The following is a 24,545-nucleotide window of genomic DNA, read 5'->3' as shown; positions in this document are numbered from 1 at the left end:
CAAAAACATAATGTCTAATAGTGAATAAATAATATTTTAATTATTCACTCCGATAAGCACAAAAATTACTTTGCTCACAAAATAAAAAATAATGATAATAAGTATGCTGATCAGTTAAAAAATCTCTTTTTGATTTATGTCGACATTATGATTAACCTATTCATCTATGTTTAGGATATTTTACATTTAAAACCCAAAGCCAAACTAATATTTTCATGGGTCTTTAAGGCCTTTTTCTATTTAAATAATTGGCTCCTGCCCTATTATGGTTAACTACAGCTTTTATCTCTTATACAAAGGATTTAATAACATTTCCTGGGTATTTCTAATAATTATCTGGTTGGTAGCTTAACTAAATACCTTAATCAGTTTTTTGAACAAAAACACAATTTAATTTAATGTAAAGCTCTAACTCCTTAACCTTGCTGTTTTCTCAACTCGCCATCCCGGCCTGATTTGTTTTTTCCAGTTGCAATACAAAATGTGTAAGCAGTTGACGGTTGAAATATAAATTCTTTAAATCTCTTTATTTATTGGTTTTCCATGCCTGGAAGACACAGTGTAATCAAATAAGCATGACTGGACATAACACAGACATGACCAGACACATGTATTCAGGCTTATGTGTCATTTATTCAAGGAGATCTAAAAGCAGCCTGTGTGGAAATGGATCTAAAGTAATCATGATCATCATGCTCCAGCAGCTTGGAAGGGCAACATCAGTAGACATAACTGATATGCCCTGCGACAAAAATATCTGATGGCAGTTATTTATATATGCGACGGAACCCAAAGGCAGTTTATATTACACACCACATTGATCGTGCCTGTGTATATTCTGCTTGCTCAGGTATCTTCAGCAGCGCTATTCTGGGAGATCTATTTCTGCAGATATGTTAAATATACACCAACGCCTTAGGCTCATTCATTATTAATGAACACACACATAGAAAATAGCTGTGAATAAGACTGCTCAGGTGACAAACGCTGGACAGGTGTAATGCAGATATGGACTCCCACGAGATTTTTAAAGGAACGACCTCATCATTTCAGATGAGGAAAGAAATGCTGAGATATCATTACTCTGGTGAATGACCTTGTAAAGGAAGGTGTGGCTTCATTCTAACACTCCTCCTCCAAAAGGAAAATCTCCAACAAATAAAAAGGCAAAGATTATTATTATTATTATTATTATTATTATTATTATTATTATTAATAATAATAATAATAATAATAATAATAATAAATATGAGCATTTAAATGAAATTCTGTATGAATATGAATGCTCATAATAAAATATCTGATTAAATTAAAGTAGCCCCATTTATGATAAAAAAAATGTAAACAAAATTATGGTAAATGTGTAAATATTATACGTACTAATTTAATTGGACTCTTTTTAACCAATGCTTTATTATAATTACAGTTATTTATCAGAGCTTGTTTTTGTCTAGGCAAGTATATTTTTTGCATGAATAAACGTTGGCCTACAATGCCCTCTTGTGGAAAATATGACAAAAAACAAGCAAAAAAAATAAGCAATTCAAATACATATCATTATAATTTTTTTTAAGGTATAGCTTAAAATTCATTCATTATTAGGAATCTAAGACAGGGGACCAGTTGCAGTGAATAAATAATCATTTAAAACGTTATTATAATATTCAAGTAAGCTATCAACAGATGTCATGTGATTAAAAGTATTAGATGGTGTGTTCTTTTGTAAGTAAAAACAGTGTTTTTTGTTTTTGTTTTTGTTTTTAAGGGTTGCTTCACTTCCCTCCTCATTAGTCTGTCTCTCCATGTGAAATAAACCTTGGCCTGATTACTTAATGGAACAAATCACAGCCTGAGAATATTCCACTAACAGCATGAACATACTAAAGTACACCGCCCGTGGCTGCAGCCTGTTCTCAACTGTTAGATATGAATCACAGTCTGACATGGTTAAAGATTCACTCAGGTTGTCAACACTGTGGATAGCCAGCTTCCTGACCATCGGTTTAAAAACTGCTCCCACTTCTTAATTAAGTACTTCAATAAAATGTTAGATTTCAAAGATTTTCTTTTTAACAGGGCTGCTGTTTGTTTAACGCTCTGCTTGCAGGTTGAGTCATTTAATGCAGTCTAATGCAATCTATTATTAATTCAATTCAATTCAATTCAATTCAATTTTATTTGTATAGCGCTTTTAGCAATTTTCATTGCCGCAAAGCAGCTTTACATAGTCAAAAGAATTATTTAAGTTTGTATGAAATGTGAATTTGTATGAATCAAAATGGTCAGTTTGTCCCTGGTGAGCAAGCCGAGGGCGACAGTGGCAAGGAAAAACTCCCTGAGATGGTAATAGGAAGAAACCTTGAGAGGAACCAGACTCAACAGGGAACCCATCCTCATTTGGGTGAAACAGAAAGAGTAAATGATCTGCATTTATACAGTGAGTAGGGTGGGAGGCAGTTCAGCTATAATAGCTGATGTTAATTGATGTTAATATGGAGTCCAGGTAGTTATTGAAGACCCAGGTAGACTTGTAAGAAGTTCCAGTCATGAACTATCGAACTGTCAAGTCCCCAGAGAAACAGTTGCCAACACCAGTCAAGGCCAGAACCATTTTCTAGGTGGAGAGAATCATTCCCAGACACCAGACGCATCCCAGAGAGACACACGGGGCATCCATGTGACGAGATCTTCAGCCAGAAGCGGGGCACCAGGATGGGTCAGACAGGTCCGGAGGGCAGAGGGAGTCTGGATCACTGGCAGCTCAGGAACGACATGTGTAGCTCGACAGAGAGAGAGAGAAAGAGTGAAAGGGGGGGACAGGAGGAGAGAGGAAAAAGAAAGAGGGGGGGAAAGAGAAGAAGAGGAGAGATGGCAGTTAGGTATGGTCACAGTCACACAATGTATAATGTGAATGTATATTAACTGTAGAGTGCAAGCAGAGACTCCGGCAGGACTAACTATGACAGCATAACTAAAAGGGAGAGCCAGAAGGAAACACAAACATGAGGGCTTCCTGACATGTAAAGCAAACAATCACCTCACCGTCAGCAAACCTGAGTGATCAATGAGAGTGAGGAAGACAGCATCCAAACATACCAGTTCACCATAATACTCTACGTCCATGAGTCCCCCAGATCTGCTCCTTTACCTATGGCAAATCTATTTATAAAAATGCTTGGCTAAATAAATAGGTTTTTAGCCTGGACTTAAACACTGAGACTGTGTCTGAGTCCCGAACACTATTTGGAAGACTATTCCATAACTTTGGGGCTTTATAAGAAAAAGCTCTGCCCCCAGCTGTATTTTTCATAATACGCGGTACTGACAAGCAGCCTGCATCCTTTGATCGAAGTAGGCGTGGCGGATCGTAAGACACTAGCATTTCGCTCAGGTACTGCGGCGCGAGACCATTTAATGCTTTATATGTCAAGAGTAGTATTTTAAAATCAATGCGAAATTTCACAGGGAGCCAATGGAGTGAAGATAAGATAGGGGTGATGTGCTCATATCTTCTGGTTCTGATGAGGACTCTCGCTGCTGCATTCTGGACTAGCTGAAGCTTATTTATGCATCTAGCTGAACAACCAGACAGTAAGGCATTACAATAGTCCAACCTAGAGGTGATAAAAGCATGAACTAGTTTTTCTGCGTCGTTTGGCGACAATAAATTTCTTATTCTGGCAATATTTCTGAGGTGAAAGAATGCTATCCTGGTAATATTATCTACATGTGCTTCAAATGAAAGGCTGGAATCAATAATCACACCAAGGTCTTTCACTGTTGCATTTGATGGAACAGAAAGGCCATCTAAAGTTACGGTGTGATCTAAAATTTTACTCCTAGCTGTATGCGGTCCTATGACTAGAACTTCTGTCTTATCCGGATTTAGCAGAAGGAAGTTAATTAGCATCCAATTTCTTATGTCCTGCACACATTGCTCAATTTTAGTAAGCTGTTTTTTCTCATCAGGTTTTGCTGAGACATATAACTGTGTATCGTCAGCATAACAATGAAAACTAATACCATGCTTACGGATTATGTTGCCCAGAGGAAGCATGTAAAGGGAAAAAAGCAGTGGACCTAAAACTGAACCCTGCGGAACGCCAAACTCCACTAGAGAACATGCAGAATAATCACCATTTAAGTCTACATACTGATAACGATGGGTCAGATAGGATCTGAGCCAGGAGAGGGCTGTACCCTTAATTCCCACTACATTTTCTAATCTGTGAAGAAGAATAGCGTGATCAACAGTGTCAAAAGCTGCACTGAGGTCAAGTAATACAAGCATAGTTACACAACCCTGATCAGAGGCCAATAGAATGTCATTATTATTACTGTTATTTAGTTCTGCTTTAAGGCATATTTTACGAATATACATATCACTTTGTTCCTCTGCCTCCTGGGACAGTGTAATTAACCAGAATGTAAAGAGATCAAATTTAAATTCCATGGCTGTCATCAAACCACTTTTGGGCCCTTGAGCCCAAAGCAGTAATCATCTTTTTAATCATCAGCTGGTCCTTGCTGTGCTTGGATTGGATTCTCCCTTACTTATTTGGAAATGTCTGTCAGATGAAAAAATGCCTTGTTTTTTCTTTCTGCAAAATTGTAAGGCATCCATTAATATATGAAATACAGATTATCTGGTTAGACCCAGGATGAGGGGATGGGTTCCCCTTTGCTTTTGTCTTTTCCTTTGATTTTAAAGTTGGGTTTTTTTCTGGCTTGCTCATTAGGGAGAAGGGCTGATTCTTTTGTTTAGCCTGTGTTGTTATATGGATTACATATCCATATGTGCAACTTGTCCTGCCTCCCTTTTTATTTAATATAACATTGCAATATGCATTACAGTACATATTAGTTTTTGTATATATTTGTATTGTATATTATATATACAGCTCATTCATTGATTGCATTAATATTCACAAGCATTCACTCTAGGCTCTCTTCCCTTCCTCCTGACCTAGGGTTATTTTTCACTTGCAATGATTTTTTTGGACTGGAGGAGAATGTCTTCTAGGATTTGGCTGCATCCACTGTGTGCTGAACACTGACTGTTTTTCCAATGCCTGCATGACCATAACATGTTGCTACCTTCACCGTGCTTCACTGTGAAGGTGGTCATCTTAGAGTTCAGGGATTTTGCCAAACCTAGCTCTTTGTGCCAAAACTAAAATGTTCTCATCAGACCAGAAAACTTTCACATCATCGCTTATCACTATCGCTTACACTATCTTTACTATACTAATGCACTTACCCCAGCATTTTACTAGTGCTAAAATACAAGATAGAAAGTTTTAGCAGCCTGTCAAAGCCATGATCAACCTTTCTGCTCCACATGAAATGCTGGCCTCCCAGGAATCCTTTTAATGGTGTGCTAAAATTGCTTAGACTGAGGTCAGGAATGTAGAAACTGGTGATGTGCTGACTTCCTGAAATGCACAAATGGTTGGTGTTGATAAATGTGTGTACAGTTCCTACAGACATGTGTTTCTTATGCAAGTTAGCAACAAGTTATCTATTGATTTTCCACTTGCTGAATGTTTACGGGAACGAATGCAGTGGGCTTCAAGCCACCGTAGCCTTAATCATCATTCATGGACGTACATCCTTCTTAAAACGCTTGCACCATTTAAATGTTTTATTGAGTGTCTCATAACTATACTGTGCTTGAAGTCTGCTGTAAATGTCAATCAGTTTTAGGCCTTCATCCACCAGAAATTTTGGAAAGTCCTGGTTTGATTTGAACACCTTTGTTAGAGTTTTGTGATATTGTGTGAACTTTCTCATGCCTCTATCTCTGACATCTCCCTTTGTTATAAGTCATATGTCAATCAATCCACTCATAAAAATCTATCCACTCATTTTGCTTACTCTTTTCTTACAAGGTAACACTTTCTATGGCTGACAAGAATCCTTTGGTTTTAACACAGCATGCGAATAGGCTTTGATGTAGCTATAGGCTTTGACTATATTTATAATATAAGGGCTTATATACTGATTTTTTGTGTGAATAAAACAGGGAGATACATGCATGTTTCTGTGTTTTGCATGCATGTCGAGCTGGCAGGTAGTGTATCGAGGCGAAGCAGACACATTAAGTAATATTTTTTCTTTAATTAATTCAATAGATAGATAGATAGATAGATAGATAGATAGATAGATAGATAGATAGATAGATAGATAGGAAACAAAACAAACAAACAAAATGCAGTACTATTTTTAATTTTCATATTCCCATTAATGTAAACCTCTAACAATGTATAAACGTTTGCAAAACGTCCACTATATGTCTTTTCACTGAAAAAATTATGCACCTTCATTGTTAATTCCTTTTTTCGCCACAAAGTGGCAGTAAGACATCCCACAAAATAGCACATTTTATCATGAGAAGCCAGAATATTATTCAACAAAAACTGAGAAAAAATTTTCACAGTAACTTTAACAGTGTCTTTTTCAGTATTGATGTAATCATGGCTTGAGGATTCAAGGTACTGTAACTGGACACATGGACATCCTCAGTGAAACATCAGACACTCATCTTAAATGACCAGACCATAAGTAACTGAGACCAGAGAATGGTACCCCTCTTAAGCAACTAATGAAGCAAACACAAAAGAAAAAACTGTGAAAATGTAATTGTTTTAACATTATTTATATACATTATTTAATTACAACATTTACGGTAATTAACATAATCATAAACCTCATATGTTGAATAAAAAAATGACAATAAATAGCTAATTTAACTTAAAAGGTAAAGTCATCCATTAATTCTAATCACATAAGTAATTTAATTACATAGCTCTTTGTAAACCATTAAGACTACACAAATACATGCAACAAACTATATAAATCTGTAAGCCAAGAAAGCATATGTCTGCTACCAAGACAATAAAGAATACAAAGCTGCCATAACTCTCTGTTGTGCTCATCCTTTAAGAGTTATACCTGTACATGTAAAATGGATCCTCTCTCTTTTTTAGGGTGTGAGTAGGCTTTTATCATCCATTTCATACAATACGACCCAGCTGTAAGCTGTATAAGCTGTAACAATGGTAAATCAGCCAGAGAGCTCCTCGAGAAGAATGTGTTGAATAACTGTGCCAGCATGCACCACTGATGCAAATTTGATTCAAATTCAAGTCTATTAAAGGTATTCCAGGTTCATGTAGGTTTACAACCATATTAAGTAGCTGGTTTGGATTTCAAACAACCCCACACCTAAAAGCAGTATGTGTGACAGCAGCATCTCTGCCAAAACAGACTTTAAATTGTTTTCAAAGAAAGGTTGCCTTTGATTATTTTTAGGTCATAGTCCAATGTCAAACATTGAATAGTGCTGTCAGGAGTTAGTGTTCTTGAGAAATGGCATCAGCAAGCTTAATTCCAAGGTAAATAGAAGAATATTCTACAAATTTTATTTTACAAAAGTTATAAGCCTAAAAGTTATAGATCTACTTATAAGCCTGTAAGTATTAGTAGCATTTCAGTAACTTGTTGATGAATGAGGTTAAAACCAAGCCAAGATGGGACATTATAAATCATCACCAGAGAGAATCATAAGGAGAAAGAGAGCGTATAAAAGGTCAAAATTGCACTAACTTAGCAAAATGCATTACATGGAAAAACACAAAAAGATATAGTAACAAGTTGTGGGATATTTTGCTAGGTTATGATGCTAGGAAATCTATGGAGTATATTGTAATGCATCAGGATAATAAGTGGTATAGATTTTAAGTGTGGCTTGCCAGAGGCTGGTTACTATCCAAATGATGTGGAAAAACAGAAGGCTTGTCCTGGGTCATGCGGTCTCTGAGTCACGGTATGTACCTTAGGTTGGATCGCTCAGAACAAGCCTGATCATGAGAGATTACAGAGGATGTGTAAAATGGCTCAGGCACTTAGTGTTTTCAGGAAGGACTTCAGTGAAAGAATCGTTCCTGTACTATCCTACTGTATAATTCCTCTATTTGATATGAAAACAAAATAAGGTTGATAACACCTGGTAATATTTTTGCATCTTTAGCTGAGATCTAATCTATAATCAGCTTGACATGATTTGTATTTCTTGTCAGGCTCCAACATGATATATATGTCTACGCAGCAAATGATGCGTTTCCTGTGCTTCCACTATAGTACTTTGAAACCTGAGTTACCAAATGTGCCTGACTTCAGATAAAGAAAAACAGTATCTAGACTTCCAGGCTGCAAAAAGATGCTAAATTATGCTTATGGTGACTGGTGGGCTACTTGAACGAGGCACGGACCGTCCTGCCCTTCAGGGGCTGTGGAGGGCGAAAGTTGTTCTCCATTCGGTGCCTCTGTTCCTCCTCTTCAGCACTGAAGTGCAACATTCGGAACTTTCCCATCTACAGCCACAGGGGAAGAAAAGAAGAGCATTATAGAAATACAATAATCCAAGTTCTATTAGTAATAATGAACAAAGCTTGATGTGTCTTGGAATACACTTGCTTTCGATGGAGAAAAACAACAACAAAAACCTGAATTTTAAGCATTTTTAACAATCTTTACAATTTCCTCCATGGGTTGGGTAACTGATTGAAATGTTAAGTATTCAACATTGTAAAGCAGTGCTACACGTCCTTCCTGAAAGTATTAAAACAGGAAGGAATTTATTTTCCAAATCAAACTCTGAAAACATGAAAAGATGAATATGAGACAATAGATCAGAATTTCAGCTTTCGTTTCCCAATATTTACATCTTAATGTGAGACTGCAAATGAAAAATAGTTCTTGTAAATCTGGTACATTTACAAATATGTGAATTAATGTACAATGTTGCTGTCAAATAAGCTATTAAATGCATACTTAGAACATGCCATCTTTTGTTTTAATCTGTGCTCAGGTATTCCCAATTATGATCAGTTAAATAAGCAATTGCTCCGAATTACTACTTTTGCATGAGCCTTGTCTTATGACTTTGAAGATTGTTTTTTGTCAAAAAAGATAAAGTAACAAGCAGTTCTTGTCCAATCATTTTCTCAGAGGAAAAAAAACCTAGCAAAAGTTAGGTTCCAGAAAGCTACTGTAGTTTACATCAGGTTCATAAGTTTCTCATGGGTTCTTTGACAAGTTATTACTTTTGTAATGGTTGTCAAACCCAACCTTAACTGCGTGTGATGGTAAAGGGGAAAACAGGGTTTGTGTATACAGATTAGTCACTACACCTACCACTTCTCATCCAGTGCAGCTGCACCTGCTACAGTCTGCTATAGGAACCCCATGGTTTTGTTAGAAGGACACTCTAAAGAAACATTTAGTCTTTTTGGACACAGTACAGTGTTTAGACAAACTGTAGATTCAATTCAATTCATATAGTGCTTTTAACAATGATCATTTCTAAAAGAGAAATCATGATCAAAACTAAAAGAGAATTATGGAAATGTGTAGGAGCAAGTAAAAATGTGTATAGATCATAATGATCAGATTGTCCCTGATGAGCAAGCCAAGGGTGACGGCGAAAAGGAAAAACTCCCTGAGATTGCCATATGTCAGTGAATCACTGATGCTGTTATTGCAGAAAAGTGATATGCAACTAAACATCAAGTGTTATTTCCTTTACATTTCTTGAAGGCTATCTTGTCCATCTTGTTCTATTCGGAACTTGGTGGGACATGAAAAGACATGCAAGTGCTTACATACTTACACATACACACCACCCTGCTGAGTATCTCCGGGTTTCATAACTTAGCACAGTTACATAGGGCTTATAGGATTGAGCTACTGTATGCACACACACAATCATGCACATCTAACCCAGTGGTTCTTCAGAGGTGGGATATGGCAAATGAATCCCTTTATTATTACATTTTTAAAGTAATGTCACTTCTGTTTACCTGAGGATTATTCGGTTTTTTTTTTTTACATTTGGACACATATGGACTTTTTCCTTTGTCTAGTAAACAGAATCAATTATTATGTAGAGTTTTTAGTTTATGTAAGTTTTCAATAGTAAACATTTAATTTAAAACATTCAATAGTAGAAATGAAAATGTAAGAGAAAAGTGTATTTATATTGTATGCCATGTTGAAAGTGCAACAAGATTCTGTTGCTAGACTGAGTCATATCAGTCATAAGCAAACCAACAATAATTTTTATCACTATTGTCAACTTGTAAATAAAATCAATTTTGCTGAGACTTTCAGAATAAATGGGGGCGATTGTGAAGAGACTCGCAGAACGACCTTTAATGCTGTGGATGCATGCAGGACTCCAATGCTGTGGCTCACACTAGGAGTGTAAACGAAAAAAAACCCTTTGACCTGCATTCCTGAGACTTCAAAGCATTTCAGAATTGCACCTGTGCTTTTGCCCGATATCTGTTTTGACACCCAGCCATGTACACAGGAAACAACAATAGGCTATATAAAAGATTATAAAAATATGTAATCATGCTGATAAACCTGAATGAAAATTAGCCGCAATGTAATCATTAACACAGACACTATATATAAAAGTCAGGTCCATAAGCATTTAGACAATCATTTTTCAAATTCTTGTCAAATGTAGCACTAATCATTTATAAAGTAAAGCTATTATTTACAAAATTATTTAAAAAGTTCACAAGTATTAAGACAAACCAACAATCTTAAATATTATGATTTATTTTTATATCTTGTATGCAAAAAAAACTTGCAGTTATTATCTGCATCCCTTGAACAAAACGTTCTCTCTTCTGTGCTACTTTTGCCAGGGATTTACTGCTTTTGGGTCCTTCTCCTTTCAGTTTCTCCCTTCTCCCTTTAGTTTCTTCAGTACAATGTATGTGTAAAACATTTTCAATTTAAGTAGCCATGTAAGAACATTTGATGTCTTTGGCTTAGGTTGTTTTTGTGGTTTGTTTCAGGTCATTCTCCATCTGTACTATAAAGAGCTGTCTTTTGTAGCATTTGCCTGTATCTAAGTAATGCTCTATACACTTCAGAATTCATCCTGCTACATCTATCAGTAGTTACATCCATGATAATCTTGTTAAAAAAATTTCTTAGAGAAAAACTCGGTGCTCTACTAAAGGTTCCATGTTCTAAGTTGTTTAACGCATCTAGAAATAAAAGATCTAGAACTGCAGTTCCAACACTTTCAAAGGGGATTGAATTTTGGAAAATATTTTGTTCGGAATTCATAGTGTTTACAATGCAACGCAAAGCAACCCAATACTTGTAGTAAAAAATTAACTAAACATACAGTAAAACTGTAATGTAATTACTGAGGATGCCTGCACTGTTACAGATAAGATTACTACAATAAAGCGAACATGTGCATTCACTTCAGTTTTTGGTTTATTTAAGGACACATGTATGTTAACAATGTAACGTACACACCTAATGAATGGATGTTCGAGTCAGCAAATGAATGCTAATGAATGGCAATTGCAATTTATAGAAGACTTTAAGCACAGCACTGTGATGAGACTCAGCAAACCCGCAGCAAAAAAAAAAATTTTAAGGTGCAAAGATTTTAAAGAAGGCCGTACATCCGTGAATGATTATCCTGGCCGAGGTGGTTTCGAGGCCTCTGCAGACGTTCTTAAGAACATTCAGCAAGTGGAACGCCAGACGCTCAAAAATCTACTAACAACTTGTCACCAGCTTGCGGACGAGACGCATCTGTCTGTGGGAACTGTACACACAATCATTCACAACACCACTTGCATATTACAGGAACTCCTTGAAAAAAACTTTTTACCCTGATGGTATCCAAGAACCAGTTAAACACTGGGATAACTGCATTAGTGTAGCTGGGAATTATAGTGAAATAAAGTTAGTTTTTACTCCCATAACCATCTTCCATTAGTCGGCACAATCAGTTTGGCTGAAACGTCCCTTGTATAACCTTCCAGTGTTATAATGAGTATTGCTAATGCTAATCAAACATGTTTCTACATTATTAGAATAACTATCAGAAAGAATGTCCTATTACCGATTTCCACAAAGATTGAATATAGCAAAATGATCAAATATCATTGCAAATTCATAAAATTCTGAAAGGACAGCAGAAAAGGAAAGTTCCAGAAAGCTAGGTCACATAAGGTTCACACGAGTTCCTTAGGGGTCCTTTAACTAGTTATCACTCCTGTAATGGTTGTCAAACCTAAACTTAACTGTGTGTGATGGTAATTGGGAAAAGAGCTTTCAGGTGTTCGGATTGGTTACTATTCCAACCACTTGCAGCTCCCTCCTAGCCAACAGTTTGCTCCAACAGTCCTTGCATACACGCAGACACTGAGACTTGTATGGTTAACGGGGACAGACTAATCGAGGCTAATGGTTCTTCAGGGGGTCTGAACTAAATCATGCATATATGCAAATAAAGCTTTTTATTATTGCATTTTCTAAACTGTTGCCACTATAGTTCACCTGAGGATTATTGCTGAGCACCGTTTCAAATATTTTCAAATATTTTATCATGCAGGTAATTTACACTGAGTGATTTGGTTTTGAAGTTTTTAATATTTATAACAGCATTTTCTGATTATATATCAATTGGTTATAATTTAAATAATAATATGAAGCTTTTAAAATATGATGTGAGAGAAAAGTGTCTATTACATTCAATAAATCAATTCTATTGCTACACTGGCCAATTTTAATAGTAAGCATAACAACAATAAATTTCATCACCACCGTAAGGCCATGTTGATTACATTTAACTGAGTCAGCTGAATCTTGTCATTCATGTGCAGTTGTAAATTTGTGACGCGTGTGTAATAATCTATTGCACATAAGCAAGAGCTCTGTGTCAGAGTCAGAGTAGGGTCTCATCAAAAAAATAATAATAATAACCCCAATGCAAACAAACACAAGAAAACAGAAAAAAGCAGGACTGGAAACAGATTTTACTACCCAACTGCTGAGTCAGATAATTTGTGTATTCATTTTTGAATATGTAAAATAGGTTAAGATTTTACATTCAGAAAAAAAAGGGGCGGGGGGTTATGAAGAGACTTGCAGAATGACCTTTATTGCTAGCTTTTAATGCAGGACTCCACTACTGTGGCTCACACTAGGGGTGTGAAAGAAGAAAAACCATTTGATCTGCATTCCTGAGACTTCAAAGCATTTAGGAATTGCATCTGTGCTTTTTAGCAATACAGTATATGTATTGACACCTACGTCACCCCAGGAGACAACAATAGACTAGATAGGGGATTATAAAAAATGTGTAATCATGCTGATAAAGCTGGATGAAAATTAACCACAATGTAATCATTAACGCTGATATACAAAGTCAGGTCCATAAATATTTTGCCAATAATTTCCAAATCCTTGTCTAATGTTGTCCAACTAAAAAGTAATTAGACCAACTAACAATTGCATATATTAGGACTAAAAGAAATTACAATTCCTGGTTAAACTGTGAAGCAGGAGCACAATAGCATGCTGAAAATTACGCGTGCGTTGCTCAGGGGGCATGGGACTTTCTGCAGCCCCCTTCCATGGCACATTAAAGGGATTTTTATATTAAAGGCCCGGGATCGTTTCCGAGAAAAGACTTGACCCCAAAGTCTGGTTGAATCCTTCTGTGCTTAGAAACCGCACCTGAGTCTGATGGAAAAGGTGGTCGTGATAACAGCGTACTTGTGTATAGATCGAATCAGATATGCAAGCCAATCGTACCTGAAAACGGAAGTAGATCGCTGTTTAGACGCGACATCATTGGTGCCATCGGTCTTCTCCAAATCTCATGCCAATCTCATCCTCTGACCTATACATCCACAGATGATAAAGTAGGAAGGCACGCGAGTGCATTCCCCCCCTCCTTTCTAGGTGTGTAAGTGTTTTTTGGTGAAAATTAGCCAGAGAGTAAACTGAAGGGATCCTATTGACAAAAATCCATTTTTATCGGTTATGAAACAACAGATCATACTGTAGCTCCCAAATGGTTTGTTTAATCTTTATTCAATTTAATATTAATTGAATAGTGCTTCTAACAATTGTCATTGTCACAAAGCAGCTTTACACAATCAAAAGAATTATAGAAGTTTGTATGAAATGTGAATGTGTATGAATCAAAATGATAAGATAGTCCCTGATGTGCTGTGGAGCAACAGAGGGCAACGGAAAAACTTCCTGAGATGGCAATAGGAAGAATCCTTGAGAATAACCTCGAGTGATCTACTTCCGTTTTCAGGTACAATTGGCTTGAATATCTGATTCAATTCATACCCAAGTACACTGTTACCAAGGCCACCTTTTCCATCAGACTCAGGTGCGGTTCCTCACCAGGGAACTTCTTATTTGGGTAATAACAGATAGCAGTGATTAATCTGCAGTCATACTGTGTGTTAGGAGGCTGGCAGTTTAATATAACAGTTGATGTCTTATTAAAGTTAATGTATTACATAGAGTCCAGTTTGTTGTTGGAGGCTCAGATAGAAATTCCAGTCCTGAACTATTAAGCGACTGCAGTCACAAGTCTTTAGAGAACAGCGGTCTGCATCAGCCGTGGCCAGGACTATCTTCATGTTAAAGCGGAACTGTCCATTTTGATACAAGATTTGATACGTTTTATAGGCACGTGTTTAAAATTTAATGCACATCAGGGAGAGAGAGAGAGGTAGTTAGTAGAGAAAGTTGTTGTGTTTCTCAACATGACATGTCTTGTTTTCCAATCAGACCATAAATGAAGAGGCTAGGAGGTTCAGCGTGGGTATCAAACAAATACTCTACTAAACTTGAAAACAGTGTTTTGTGCCAAGGCTGCAATCCTTCAACTGGGCTCGGAAGACACCATCAAATGTTTTTATATAAATTTGGTGAGGATGGCTGACAAATACTTGCCTTGTTCCAAATTGGAGAAACAGTAATTTTGGAAAAACAGACTCCTTCAAAATGTACAATAATGGCATAAGTAAGACAGAGGAGGAGGTGGTAAACATGATAAAGCTGGGTAGTGTGTATCTGCATGCAAAGAATAAAACTGATACTGTTGGGTTGAATTACAAAAAAAAAAAAAGATTGATAAAACACTAAATCTCAAAGCTGCTATTTTTAACAGATAAGGCATGTAATCACGGCTAGCTAGATATTAAATAGGTTTGTGCAAACTTGAAGTCCAAAGGTCTCAGTACTGTAATGTATACATAAAATATGACTGAACAATAAGTCAGGGTTATAAAAGCTAAGTACATACAATTAAATCTGAAAAAAATTATGATGCAAATCAAACATCAAGCCACAACCTCCCACCTGAATCTAAGAGTTTAGTTAAGTGACAATAAATTACATACTGAGGACAAAAAATTTATGCCAATTCTGATTGGTTTTAACTCTGAAATGTCTGTAGTGTATTTTAAAAGACATCAGTGACATGTAGTTTTAAAACCATAAACAGGTCTGTTTGAGCATTTCCATTCAAGTCCACGAACTAACCGCCACATTAAGTACCCAAATAATAAAACTCATGCGATGGTTAAGATCAAGACGACAATCTGTCCACAGTGAGGAAGTGCTGTGGCAGTATGTAAATGCATGAACACGCAGACATGCAGGTATTTAAAGTTAGGTAACCCACCTGTTTATCAGAGACTCTAATAGGTTCAGCTAGAACAATCCAAATGACGCTTTCATACAGTGGAGGAGTGGTTAAAGATCCCAGGTACGTCCAGTACTTTAGACTTGAAGGTAGGAGGCACTTTGGGTTGAAACCTTTGAAATTTGCGATGTTTCCCTTAATATGAAACAGTAACAGATCACTGCTTTAGTATAAACACCCGCGGTGGCGATGAAGACTTAAATTGCACTTTCGTTTTACTTTATCACTAAATATATATTGCACACATACTGTATATTGCACATATTTTGTACTATTTTTGACTTCTGCACTATACAAATCATTGAATAGCTCCAAACATTAGTTCTCCACAAAGAAATTTGTTACAGAAAAATGTTTTTATATCAGTTAAGAAAAAATCTTAATATGTAACAGACCACATTGCTGACAAAAAAAGGAACAGTACTGTTTATTTATAACAGCTTTTGTTTAGACTTTACAATTCAATATTGTTATTATCATTGCATTACAGAATTTCTTAATAAATAAAAGAGATACCTTGAATTTGACCATATACAATGCATCTGTTATAGTGTGTAGGTCTCTATGTTCATCTCCTTTCTGCAAACAACCATATAAAACAAAAAAAAGGGTTAAGCCTTTAGTAAAATAAATAAATGAATAAATAAATAAATAAATAAATAAATAAAAACTTTATTTTCATAAACCCCCTTTTCAACTACTGTATATATGGCCTTTCTTACTAAATAAGTTAGATTATATTTTTAAATTCAAGCATAAAATTTTAAAAATCATCTACTGCCACTACTTTTTTTTACAACTAGTGTATGACAATATAAATTTTCTAAAATCTTAAATTTAACAATAATTTAATAAATAATAATTGCATTGCTTTTAGGGTGACATTATATAGTTTAGGTAAATAATGGACAGCAAATATGAGGTTCTAACCTCTAAAAAGATGCCCAGCACAGCCAAGCCATCAGGAGCTGCAGCAGCTTCACCAAACGTGCGATAGCGCACAGCATTCCAATGCACCAGATGCAGCTGTAGAAAAGGAATGAGCATAGTAAGATATGAAAGAGAAGAGAGTGAGATTGCCATTGATGATTTTTTTTTATTCCATTTTCTTGTGTTCACACCTCAGACACGTAGGTCTTCCCACTGACAGTGTGTTCAGAACCATCGCAGTCTTTTCCTCCCCAGTGAAAGTGGAACTGCTTGAGCCTGTATGCATTTTCAAGTGGGCCTCCTTGGATCACTGTCATGGGAGAAGAGTGATTCAGCTAGTGATCAGATTCCATGAGCTCTGTGTCTAAGGTTGTTTGGGTAAACACATGACACAAATCTCTGGGCACTATGCAGCTCCATAGAACTTTGTGAAATAGCACCAAAAACTCTATATCTAAATAAAGTCTACAGTTGTAAAGTTTACAAGAATTATTAAAAAATGAATAAATATTAAATAATATTATCAACTAACAATTTTATTTGAAATGACTGCACAAAGATTTGGTCATTTATTAATAGAAAATGTGTTTTTTTGTGTGTGTGATTTAACCCAAAGTTTCCGTTAGTTGTAAGACCCCATCACACTGCAATGAAGACCATGAACTTCCCACTTTGTCCTTAAAATATTGAAGAACAGAGCAGGAGCGGGAAAAAAATCTTATCCATGTCCCTGTCAGACTCTCAATACCTCCATTACGTAGTCAGTAATGTCCTTGAATTGATTGACTTATTTATAAAACTTATAGAGGGGCAAAAAAATATTTAGTCAGCCACCAATTGTGCAAGTTCTCCCAATTAAAAAGATGTAACTGAAATGTAATGTTACTTAAGATGTTACTGAAATGTAATTTTCATCATAGGTATACCTCAACTATGAGAGGCAAAAAAAAGAAAAAAAAAAGAAAATCGCATTGTAGGATTTTTAATGAATTAATTGGTAAATTCCTCAGTTAAATAAGTATTTGGTCACCTACAAACAATCAAGACTTGTGGCTCTTACAGACCTGTAACTTCTTCTTTAAGAGGCTCCTTGGTCCTTCAATTGTTACCTGTATTACTGGCATCTGTTTGAACTCGTTATCAATATAAAAGACACCTGTCCGCAACCTCAAACAGTCACACTCCAAACTCCACTATGGCCAAGAACAAAGAGCTGTCAAAGGACACAAGAAACTAAATTGTAGACCTGCACCAGTCTGGGAAGACTGAATCTGCAATATGTAAGCAGGTTGGTGAGAAGAAATCAACTGTGGAAGCAATTATTAGAAAATGGAAGACATACAAGACCACTGATAATCTCCCCAGATCTGGGGCAATCAAAACAAAAACGCAAGATCTCACTCCATGGGGTCAAAATGATCACAAGAACTGTGAACAAAAATCCCAGAACTACACGGGGGAACTAGTGAATGACCTGCAGAGAGCTGGGACCAAAGTAACAAAGGCAACCATCGGTAACACACTGCGCCACCAGGGACTTAAATCCTGCAGTGCCAGACGTGTCCCCCTGCTTAAGCCAGTACTGTACATGTCCACGCCTGTCTGAAGTTTGCTAGAGAGCATTTGGATGATCCAGAAGAGGATTGGGAGAATGGCATTTGGTCAGATGAAACCAAAATAGAACTTTTTGGTAAAAACTCAACTTGTCGTGTTTGGAGGAAAAAGAATGCTGAGTTCCATTCTGTGAAGCATGGGGGTAAAAACATCATGCTTTGGGGCTGTTTTTTTTGCGAAGGGACCTGGATGACTGATCCGTGTAAAGGTAAGAATGAATGGGGCCATGTATCGTGAGATTTTAAGTGAAAACCTCCTTCCATCAGCAAGGGCATTGAGGATGAAACATGGCTGGGTCTTTCAGCATGACAATGATCCCAAACACCACCCGTGCAATGAAGGAGTGGCTTCGTAAAAAGCATTTCAAGGTTCTGGAGTGGAGTGGCTCTGGAGAGGATGAGCCCCAAAACCACTGCTCTAGAGGAGATCTGCAGTGTGTGAAAACCTCGTGAAGACTTTGACCTCTGTCATTGCCAACAAAGGGTATATAACAAGGTATTATTGAGATTAAATTTTGTTATTGACCAAATACTTATTTTCCACCATAATTTGCGAAAAAATTCATTAAAAACCCTACAATGTGATTTTCTGGATTTTTTTCCTTATTTTGTTTCTCATATTTGAGGTATACCTATGATGAAAATTACAGGTCTCTCTCATCTTTTTAAGTGGGGGAACTTGCACAATTGGTGGCTGACTAAATACTTTTTTGCCCCTATGTAATATTGTTTCTGAACATATCGCACTGCACTTACCAGGTGCATACAATGCATGCAGTGCTTTTTAACACAAAGTTATTGTGTGAGAAATTGGATCCGGTATCTATACTAAATTCTGTGAACCCGACATAGGATCACTGACAACCTGCTGCATCCTCACCATAAACAGGGTAAGCACTAGAGGAACGTAATTCGAACACCAGGGCATGGACCTACCATGGTCATAGCACAAGCTGGTAAAAAAGTCAAAAACCCCACTGACGGAGCAACAACATAGTGACATCCCAATGAGAACTCCAGTCTTTCCTATCTGCGTACATCAATAAGGATCCTAGGATACCGTGTTCTTGCCACAATATCTTAGGATCTCTTTTTCAGAGTTCAACCAATTTTTTGCAGATGAAGTGAGAATTAACATAATAGTTACAACACAAAACTAAAAAGATGCATGTTGAACACAAAGCATTTGATAGATTACTAACATTTGACCTAAAGGGAAACTTGTGTAAATACTTATTTTTATCTGAACTTGCTACTCTTCCTTTAATAATGTATCAGGTATGCCCTCTCCTAATCTAGGTCATAAGAGATCATTTTCCCCCTTCATTTTCCACATGTATCAAGTTTACTTAAGAAGAAAGAGCACAGTGAGGGACAAACTAATACTGTGTCACTGGTAAGCATGCCTAGTAATAGAATATGACAAGTTGCCATTCTGTACAGGACATAAAATGCCCCAGTAAGTGATACAGAAAAAGCCTGGGGAAATTGCTGCCTCTTTCATCTACTGTCTGCTTATGGAGACTGAACTGTTGACTTAGTGTGTCTGACTGTTTCCCTAAACCGAGAATTTGAAGTCCAGATTTGCATTCCTAAAAAAATGTTTTTGCAAGTTTACCATGTAAAAATAACCTGAATAAACTAGAATGTCCCTGATCACATTTTAACTGTATTTCACAATTTCCACCTTTTTTTGTCCACATTGCAAAAATTTTGCACGAAAATATATTTTTTTAACTGATTGATTTCTCATTTTATTCTTACTGACAATTCACCAGTAGACATGCTCTCGGTGCTTCCCCTTAAGATCAAGAAGTAAGATCAAGGTTGCATATAAATATTTAAATCATTCTTAATACTTGTTGTATTTAGTGACATCATACTGTACAAGCAGACCATGATACCAAGCAAGCAGACAAGAACTCAGAAACAAAGATGAATATGCAGAGAAATACTCCAGTCTGTGTCCTTTCCTTAGTGCAATTTAATTCACAGGCAGAATTATAACTCTGCCTGAAATACTGACACATACAAAAACCTGAGTGCAATAATTACACACAGTGGTCAGACAGGGTCAGAGAAGAAATTACATGTGTCAGCCAAAATTATGCTGAGGTAATGGCATAATAGTGTTTCTAAATCAGACACTTTAAATGTTTAGCAGAATTCATAAACATTTGAACAACACCACGACTTTTTTTTTTTTTTAGGTAATTTTGCCTTTGTATACCATTAATGTGTATTTAAAATAAAGGAATCAATAATGTTACAGAAATGTAGACATTTGGCTTTAATTCATTACAAACAAGCAGCAACGTGCACAGCAAAGTACCTCAAGGGAGGAACCTCAACATTTGGTGAGTGTGTATGGGTTTGTATTGATTGCAAAGGACTTGCATCAAAGTATTAAAAAATAATACATATATTTATAATATTGTTTGCTAAATTACTCTTAAGCCAATGGAAAAAAGAGACTATGTAAAATGTAATTCCTAAAATATTTTTGGTAAACACACTGAATTAAAGCCAGGAATCTACACTTTAATCATGATTACTTTATTTCATATTCCTTGTGCACACATGGGCCTGACTACAAATACAGATTACTGGATCTCAGATAAATTCAAACAGCCCTTATGCAGAATCTGCTGCTGAGAATAAAATAATCTGATTGTAATAAATCTTTCAGCTACAGAGAATTTATTAAGCATTCAATTGCTTTAAATAATCATGGGTGGATGAGTGGAGTCTAAATGACTATTTAAGAGAGAACTATTCTGTGCTATTTGAACGGCAATTATATTTCACTAAAGATATGCAATAAAAGAGAAAACAAAAGCATTTATCATTAATTTATCAGTATTATACGATATAATTTATAATAAACAGTTTATTTTTCAATCCCTCCTTCTCTAGCGCTGGGGGAACATGCAAACTCTACGCACACAGATCTGAGATGGGACTCGAACGCTTGACCCTGGAGGTGCAAGGCCACAGTACTAAGCACTATGCCACCGTGCCACCCTAATAAACAATTATTCTTCTCAATAATTGCACTACTGTAACGACAATGCAAAAAGTGGTAATGCATTCTAATAGGTTACATAAAAAAACCTATTAGAGACCATTACACAATGTCATGTTTTGTCTATTTCCAATGCCTATGAAGGTTTACAGTTGTCCAAATTATAATGAATTAACAGCTCTTCCGTTATAATACTGAAAAATTGATGATTAACCAGATAAAGCTCAATGGATAAGTTCATACTTTATAATTTTTCCAATTATACAATTATTATTTTATCATCTAGTGGACTAAAATGTCTCCTCAGAGTTCACTACTTTATTTCACTATTGTGGGTTTCTTCTCTAAACTGATGGTCTAGCCTCAGCTTTCTATTCAGTGTAACACATTTGAGTAGTGTTGAGTGTAAGTGTTGAGCTCATACAGCCAAGATAATGCTGAAGACAGCTCTCTCAATATATGAATACATAGCACTTTGAGTTGTTTTTTTTTTACAATTTTATAAATAATAATATTGATTATTATTATTATTATTATACATAAAATGCTACAAAAAAGGTTTGTCAGGAAATTAAGCAATATAGGAAGTTGCCTTTTGAGATAAAAAAACATTAATTCATTATTTATTTATTTTTAAAGAAAATATTAATGCCAACCTGATCGATCATCCATATCCTCGAACTCCACCACCACAGAGTGCCCGTTGTTGGATATGGTAAGAGAAGTGCAGTTGTCATAGTTGAGCGAGATGCCTGGCAGGCGGCTGTCATAAACTGCCTCTTCAGGTACAATGTTAATTGGGGACTGGCGAGCACCTTGAGCGATGGGGTACGATTTGTACCATGCAGATGGACCTGAGAATATTTCATAAACCACAGGAAAAGATCAGTAATTGGGTAACACAGGAAAAGATCAGTAATCCTTCTGCAAAAATAGTGGAAAGTGCTATCACTTAGTTGTACTGATGCCAAAATCATTTAAATTTACATAACAGACACATTACTTGTATAAGAAAACATAATATGTACTTTTAATCATGAAATATAGATCTTATATATATATATATATATATATATATATATATATAAGTTAAACACTAATATCATGAAACAATAATTGATTATAATTAGTAATATGGAATAAATATCAGTTACCCCAAACTACAGTATGTGATTGTTGTTACTGTTGCACAAAAACAGACTTATTTTGAAAAACATTGGACAATTTGAAATTGTTTCTGCGTCAGAGGTCACTAGATAAAGAGCGCTGGACAAATGCAAAAGCTATGTCAGATGTTTCTCTTCATTTGTTTAGAAATGATGTCACTTGACGTGCAGTTTTATGAGAACTTTTTAAGTCCGTCATTTTGAATTATTTTATAATTATAACTATAAGAATTTGGACAGAAAAACTGATTACATCTAATAATGTATATAATCTTTTATATATATATATATATATATATATATATATATATATTTCCACCAGCTACTAAATAAAATAATTTACTTTTTAATATATATATATATATATATATATATATATATATATATATATATATACACTCACACACACACACATTTATACATTGGGCTCTTCTTTTTGTAAATAAATTTTAAAAGTAAGAAATACTTCTCAGGAACATTTTATAACCCAAATTGACCCTTGTCTGTAGAATGACCGGACTGTGCTGCCCTAGTGCCCTAGTCTGAGAATAAAACAACAGAACTATTGCAAGTTTTTAATCAGACACTTGCTGTACAAATCAAGTATTTTCACGCATGCATTGTACCTGATATGTTTTTCTCCTTTAAGTCACTAGAAGCCCTAGAGAAGTTTGTCCTGTGCAGACACTTTTCTTAATCTCTCTTTAACTACCCTGGAAAAGAAATCTCCACATATCCACACTACAGGGTGAACGAGTCCATCAAATCCATTAGTTTGTAAACCTGTGCTCGGCTCAAGTGAGCGCTACAAAAAAATGTCACGCTATTACAGTGTAAATAAGCTCTAATGGAAAGGTAGCAAAGTCTGATAAAATTCTTCTTACCATCTTCTTCACCATAACCCCACGTATGGCCAGTCATTGTGAGCTTTCTCCTTCTTTAGTGGTGAAAAAAAAATAAAAACCTGCAGAAGTGTCGCCTTGTTTCTTCTTTAGTGGTTCTGAGTAAATGAGTCCAGGTAAAGCGGTTTCATTCTCACTAAAGGCAGAAGTTTACCTAGCGGGTTGCCAGGTTTTGCTGCTTTATTCATTATAAATAAGCCGCATCGTTTTCTTACTGTGCCAGCGCCACTCAAGATGTTTACGTGATAAGCGATTTGAAATCTGGCAACAATAGAAGTTTACTCACTCCTCGCCACGCCCCTAAAACTCAGACTGATTAGCCGAACAATATGACCGAGTTAAAAAAAAAAAGTATAACTACGACACAGATAATTTATCTTCGTCATAAAATAATGACGTTTATTTACGACTACGTCTAAGATAAATGACCTGCTTCATAATTCACCTAACACGTCTATTTTCGACATTTGTAGTCGTAAATCAACCTTCAAGATAAATTACGAAACAGTTCACTTACTGTATCTTAAACGTTTATTTACGACTACAAAAGTCGAAAATGGCGCAGGCAGAATATTAAATAATTTAACATTTATTGCGGGCTTAAGGATTCAGTATAATAATAAAATAGTAAGGATAATCGTTATAATTAAATAAAACTCATTGCCTTATTAAATCTTATGAAAAAACACAAATCTTTTGTTAAGTCATTGTTTCTTTGTCAATGATACGCTATGATTTTTACATTTTACATTTAGTGAGTTTAGGTTCCCAGTTCAAATTCCCACCCAAACCCCAGCCTTTGGATGCAGTGCTGGTCCCAAGCCCAGATAAAACAGGAGGATTGTGTCAGGAAGGGCAAGAAAAACTTTGCCAAGTCACATGCGGATCAGATGGTCCACTGTGGCAACCCCTCGACCCCATGTGGCGTTTATATGCTTTCCCATGCTTGGTGGGTTTCCTCTGGTTACCCCAGGTTCCTCCCATGAATGCAGATTAGGCTAACCCAACCTGCCAAACCTAACACTGTCATTATTGGACAAATAACAAAAGAGAATGTTTTGTTTGGCAGTCCTGTGTATGAGATTGTTGGTATTTTCAATATGGCATGAATGATATTCCGCTGTACTTTGAAAAAGTTTACAGGCTAAAGACAAATATTAGAATTATAACAATCTAAGTTTTACCAATAGCAATATAAAAAATGAAATTTTGAACCATTTGTGAAATAGCATTAGGTAAGTTTCTCAGGATGTAAATCACACGGTGGTGTTTGGTCTTGACCTTGCAAATTTAATGGTTCCCTTTCTCATTTTTTTTAAACTACAGCTGCCAGTTGTTTCCTCAAAC

General features: G+C 35.9%; 1 protein-coding gene across 1 annotated transcript; it reads right to left on the bottom strand.

The window, feature by feature from the left end:
* Nucleotides 1–6,390: 6,390 nt before the first annotated feature.
* Nucleotides 6,391–23,417, bottom strand: ca7 (carbonic anhydrase VII). Its single transcript, XM_053491287.1, has 7 exons — nucleotides 23,181–23,417; nucleotides 21,787–21,984; nucleotides 16,684–16,802; nucleotides 16,493–16,588; nucleotides 16,079–16,141; nucleotides 15,542–15,697; nucleotides 6,391–8,375 (listed from the first exon to the last, which is right to left on the bottom strand). Exons 1-7 carry the CDS (start codon nucleotides 23,215–23,217, stop codon nucleotides 8,253–8,255), a joined length of 792 nt encoding a protein of 263 aa, XP_053347262.1. The 5' UTR covers nucleotides 23,218–23,417; the 3' UTR covers nucleotides 6,391–8,252.
* Nucleotides 23,418–24,545: the final 1,128 nt, after the last annotated feature.

This window comes from Clarias gariepinus, chromosome 3 (assembly GCF_024256425.1).
Source record: "Clarias gariepinus isolate MV-2021 ecotype Netherlands chromosome 3, CGAR_prim_01v2, whole genome shotgun sequence".
Lineage (NCBI taxonomy): Eukaryota > Metazoa > Chordata > Actinopteri > Siluriformes > Clariidae > Clarias > Clarias gariepinus.
This window is presented reverse-complemented; position numbering and strand designations above follow the sequence as displayed.

What these genes read in the sequence shown, in the direction of transcription:
- ca7 (XM_053491287.1), bottom strand. Translation starts at nt 23,217, where the DNA reads ATGACTGGCCATACGTGGGGTTATGGTGAAGAAGATG. An exon ending in GGGTTATGGTGAAGAAGATG is followed by an intron (nt 21,985 to 23,180) that starts GTAAGAAGAATT and finishes AAATATTCTCAG; the next exon opens with GTCCATCTGCATGGTACAAA. An exon ending in GGATATGGATGATCGATCAG is followed by an intron (nt 16,803 to 21,786) that starts GTTGGCATTAAT and finishes CTCCCATGACAG; the next exon opens with TGATCCAAGGAGGCCCACTT.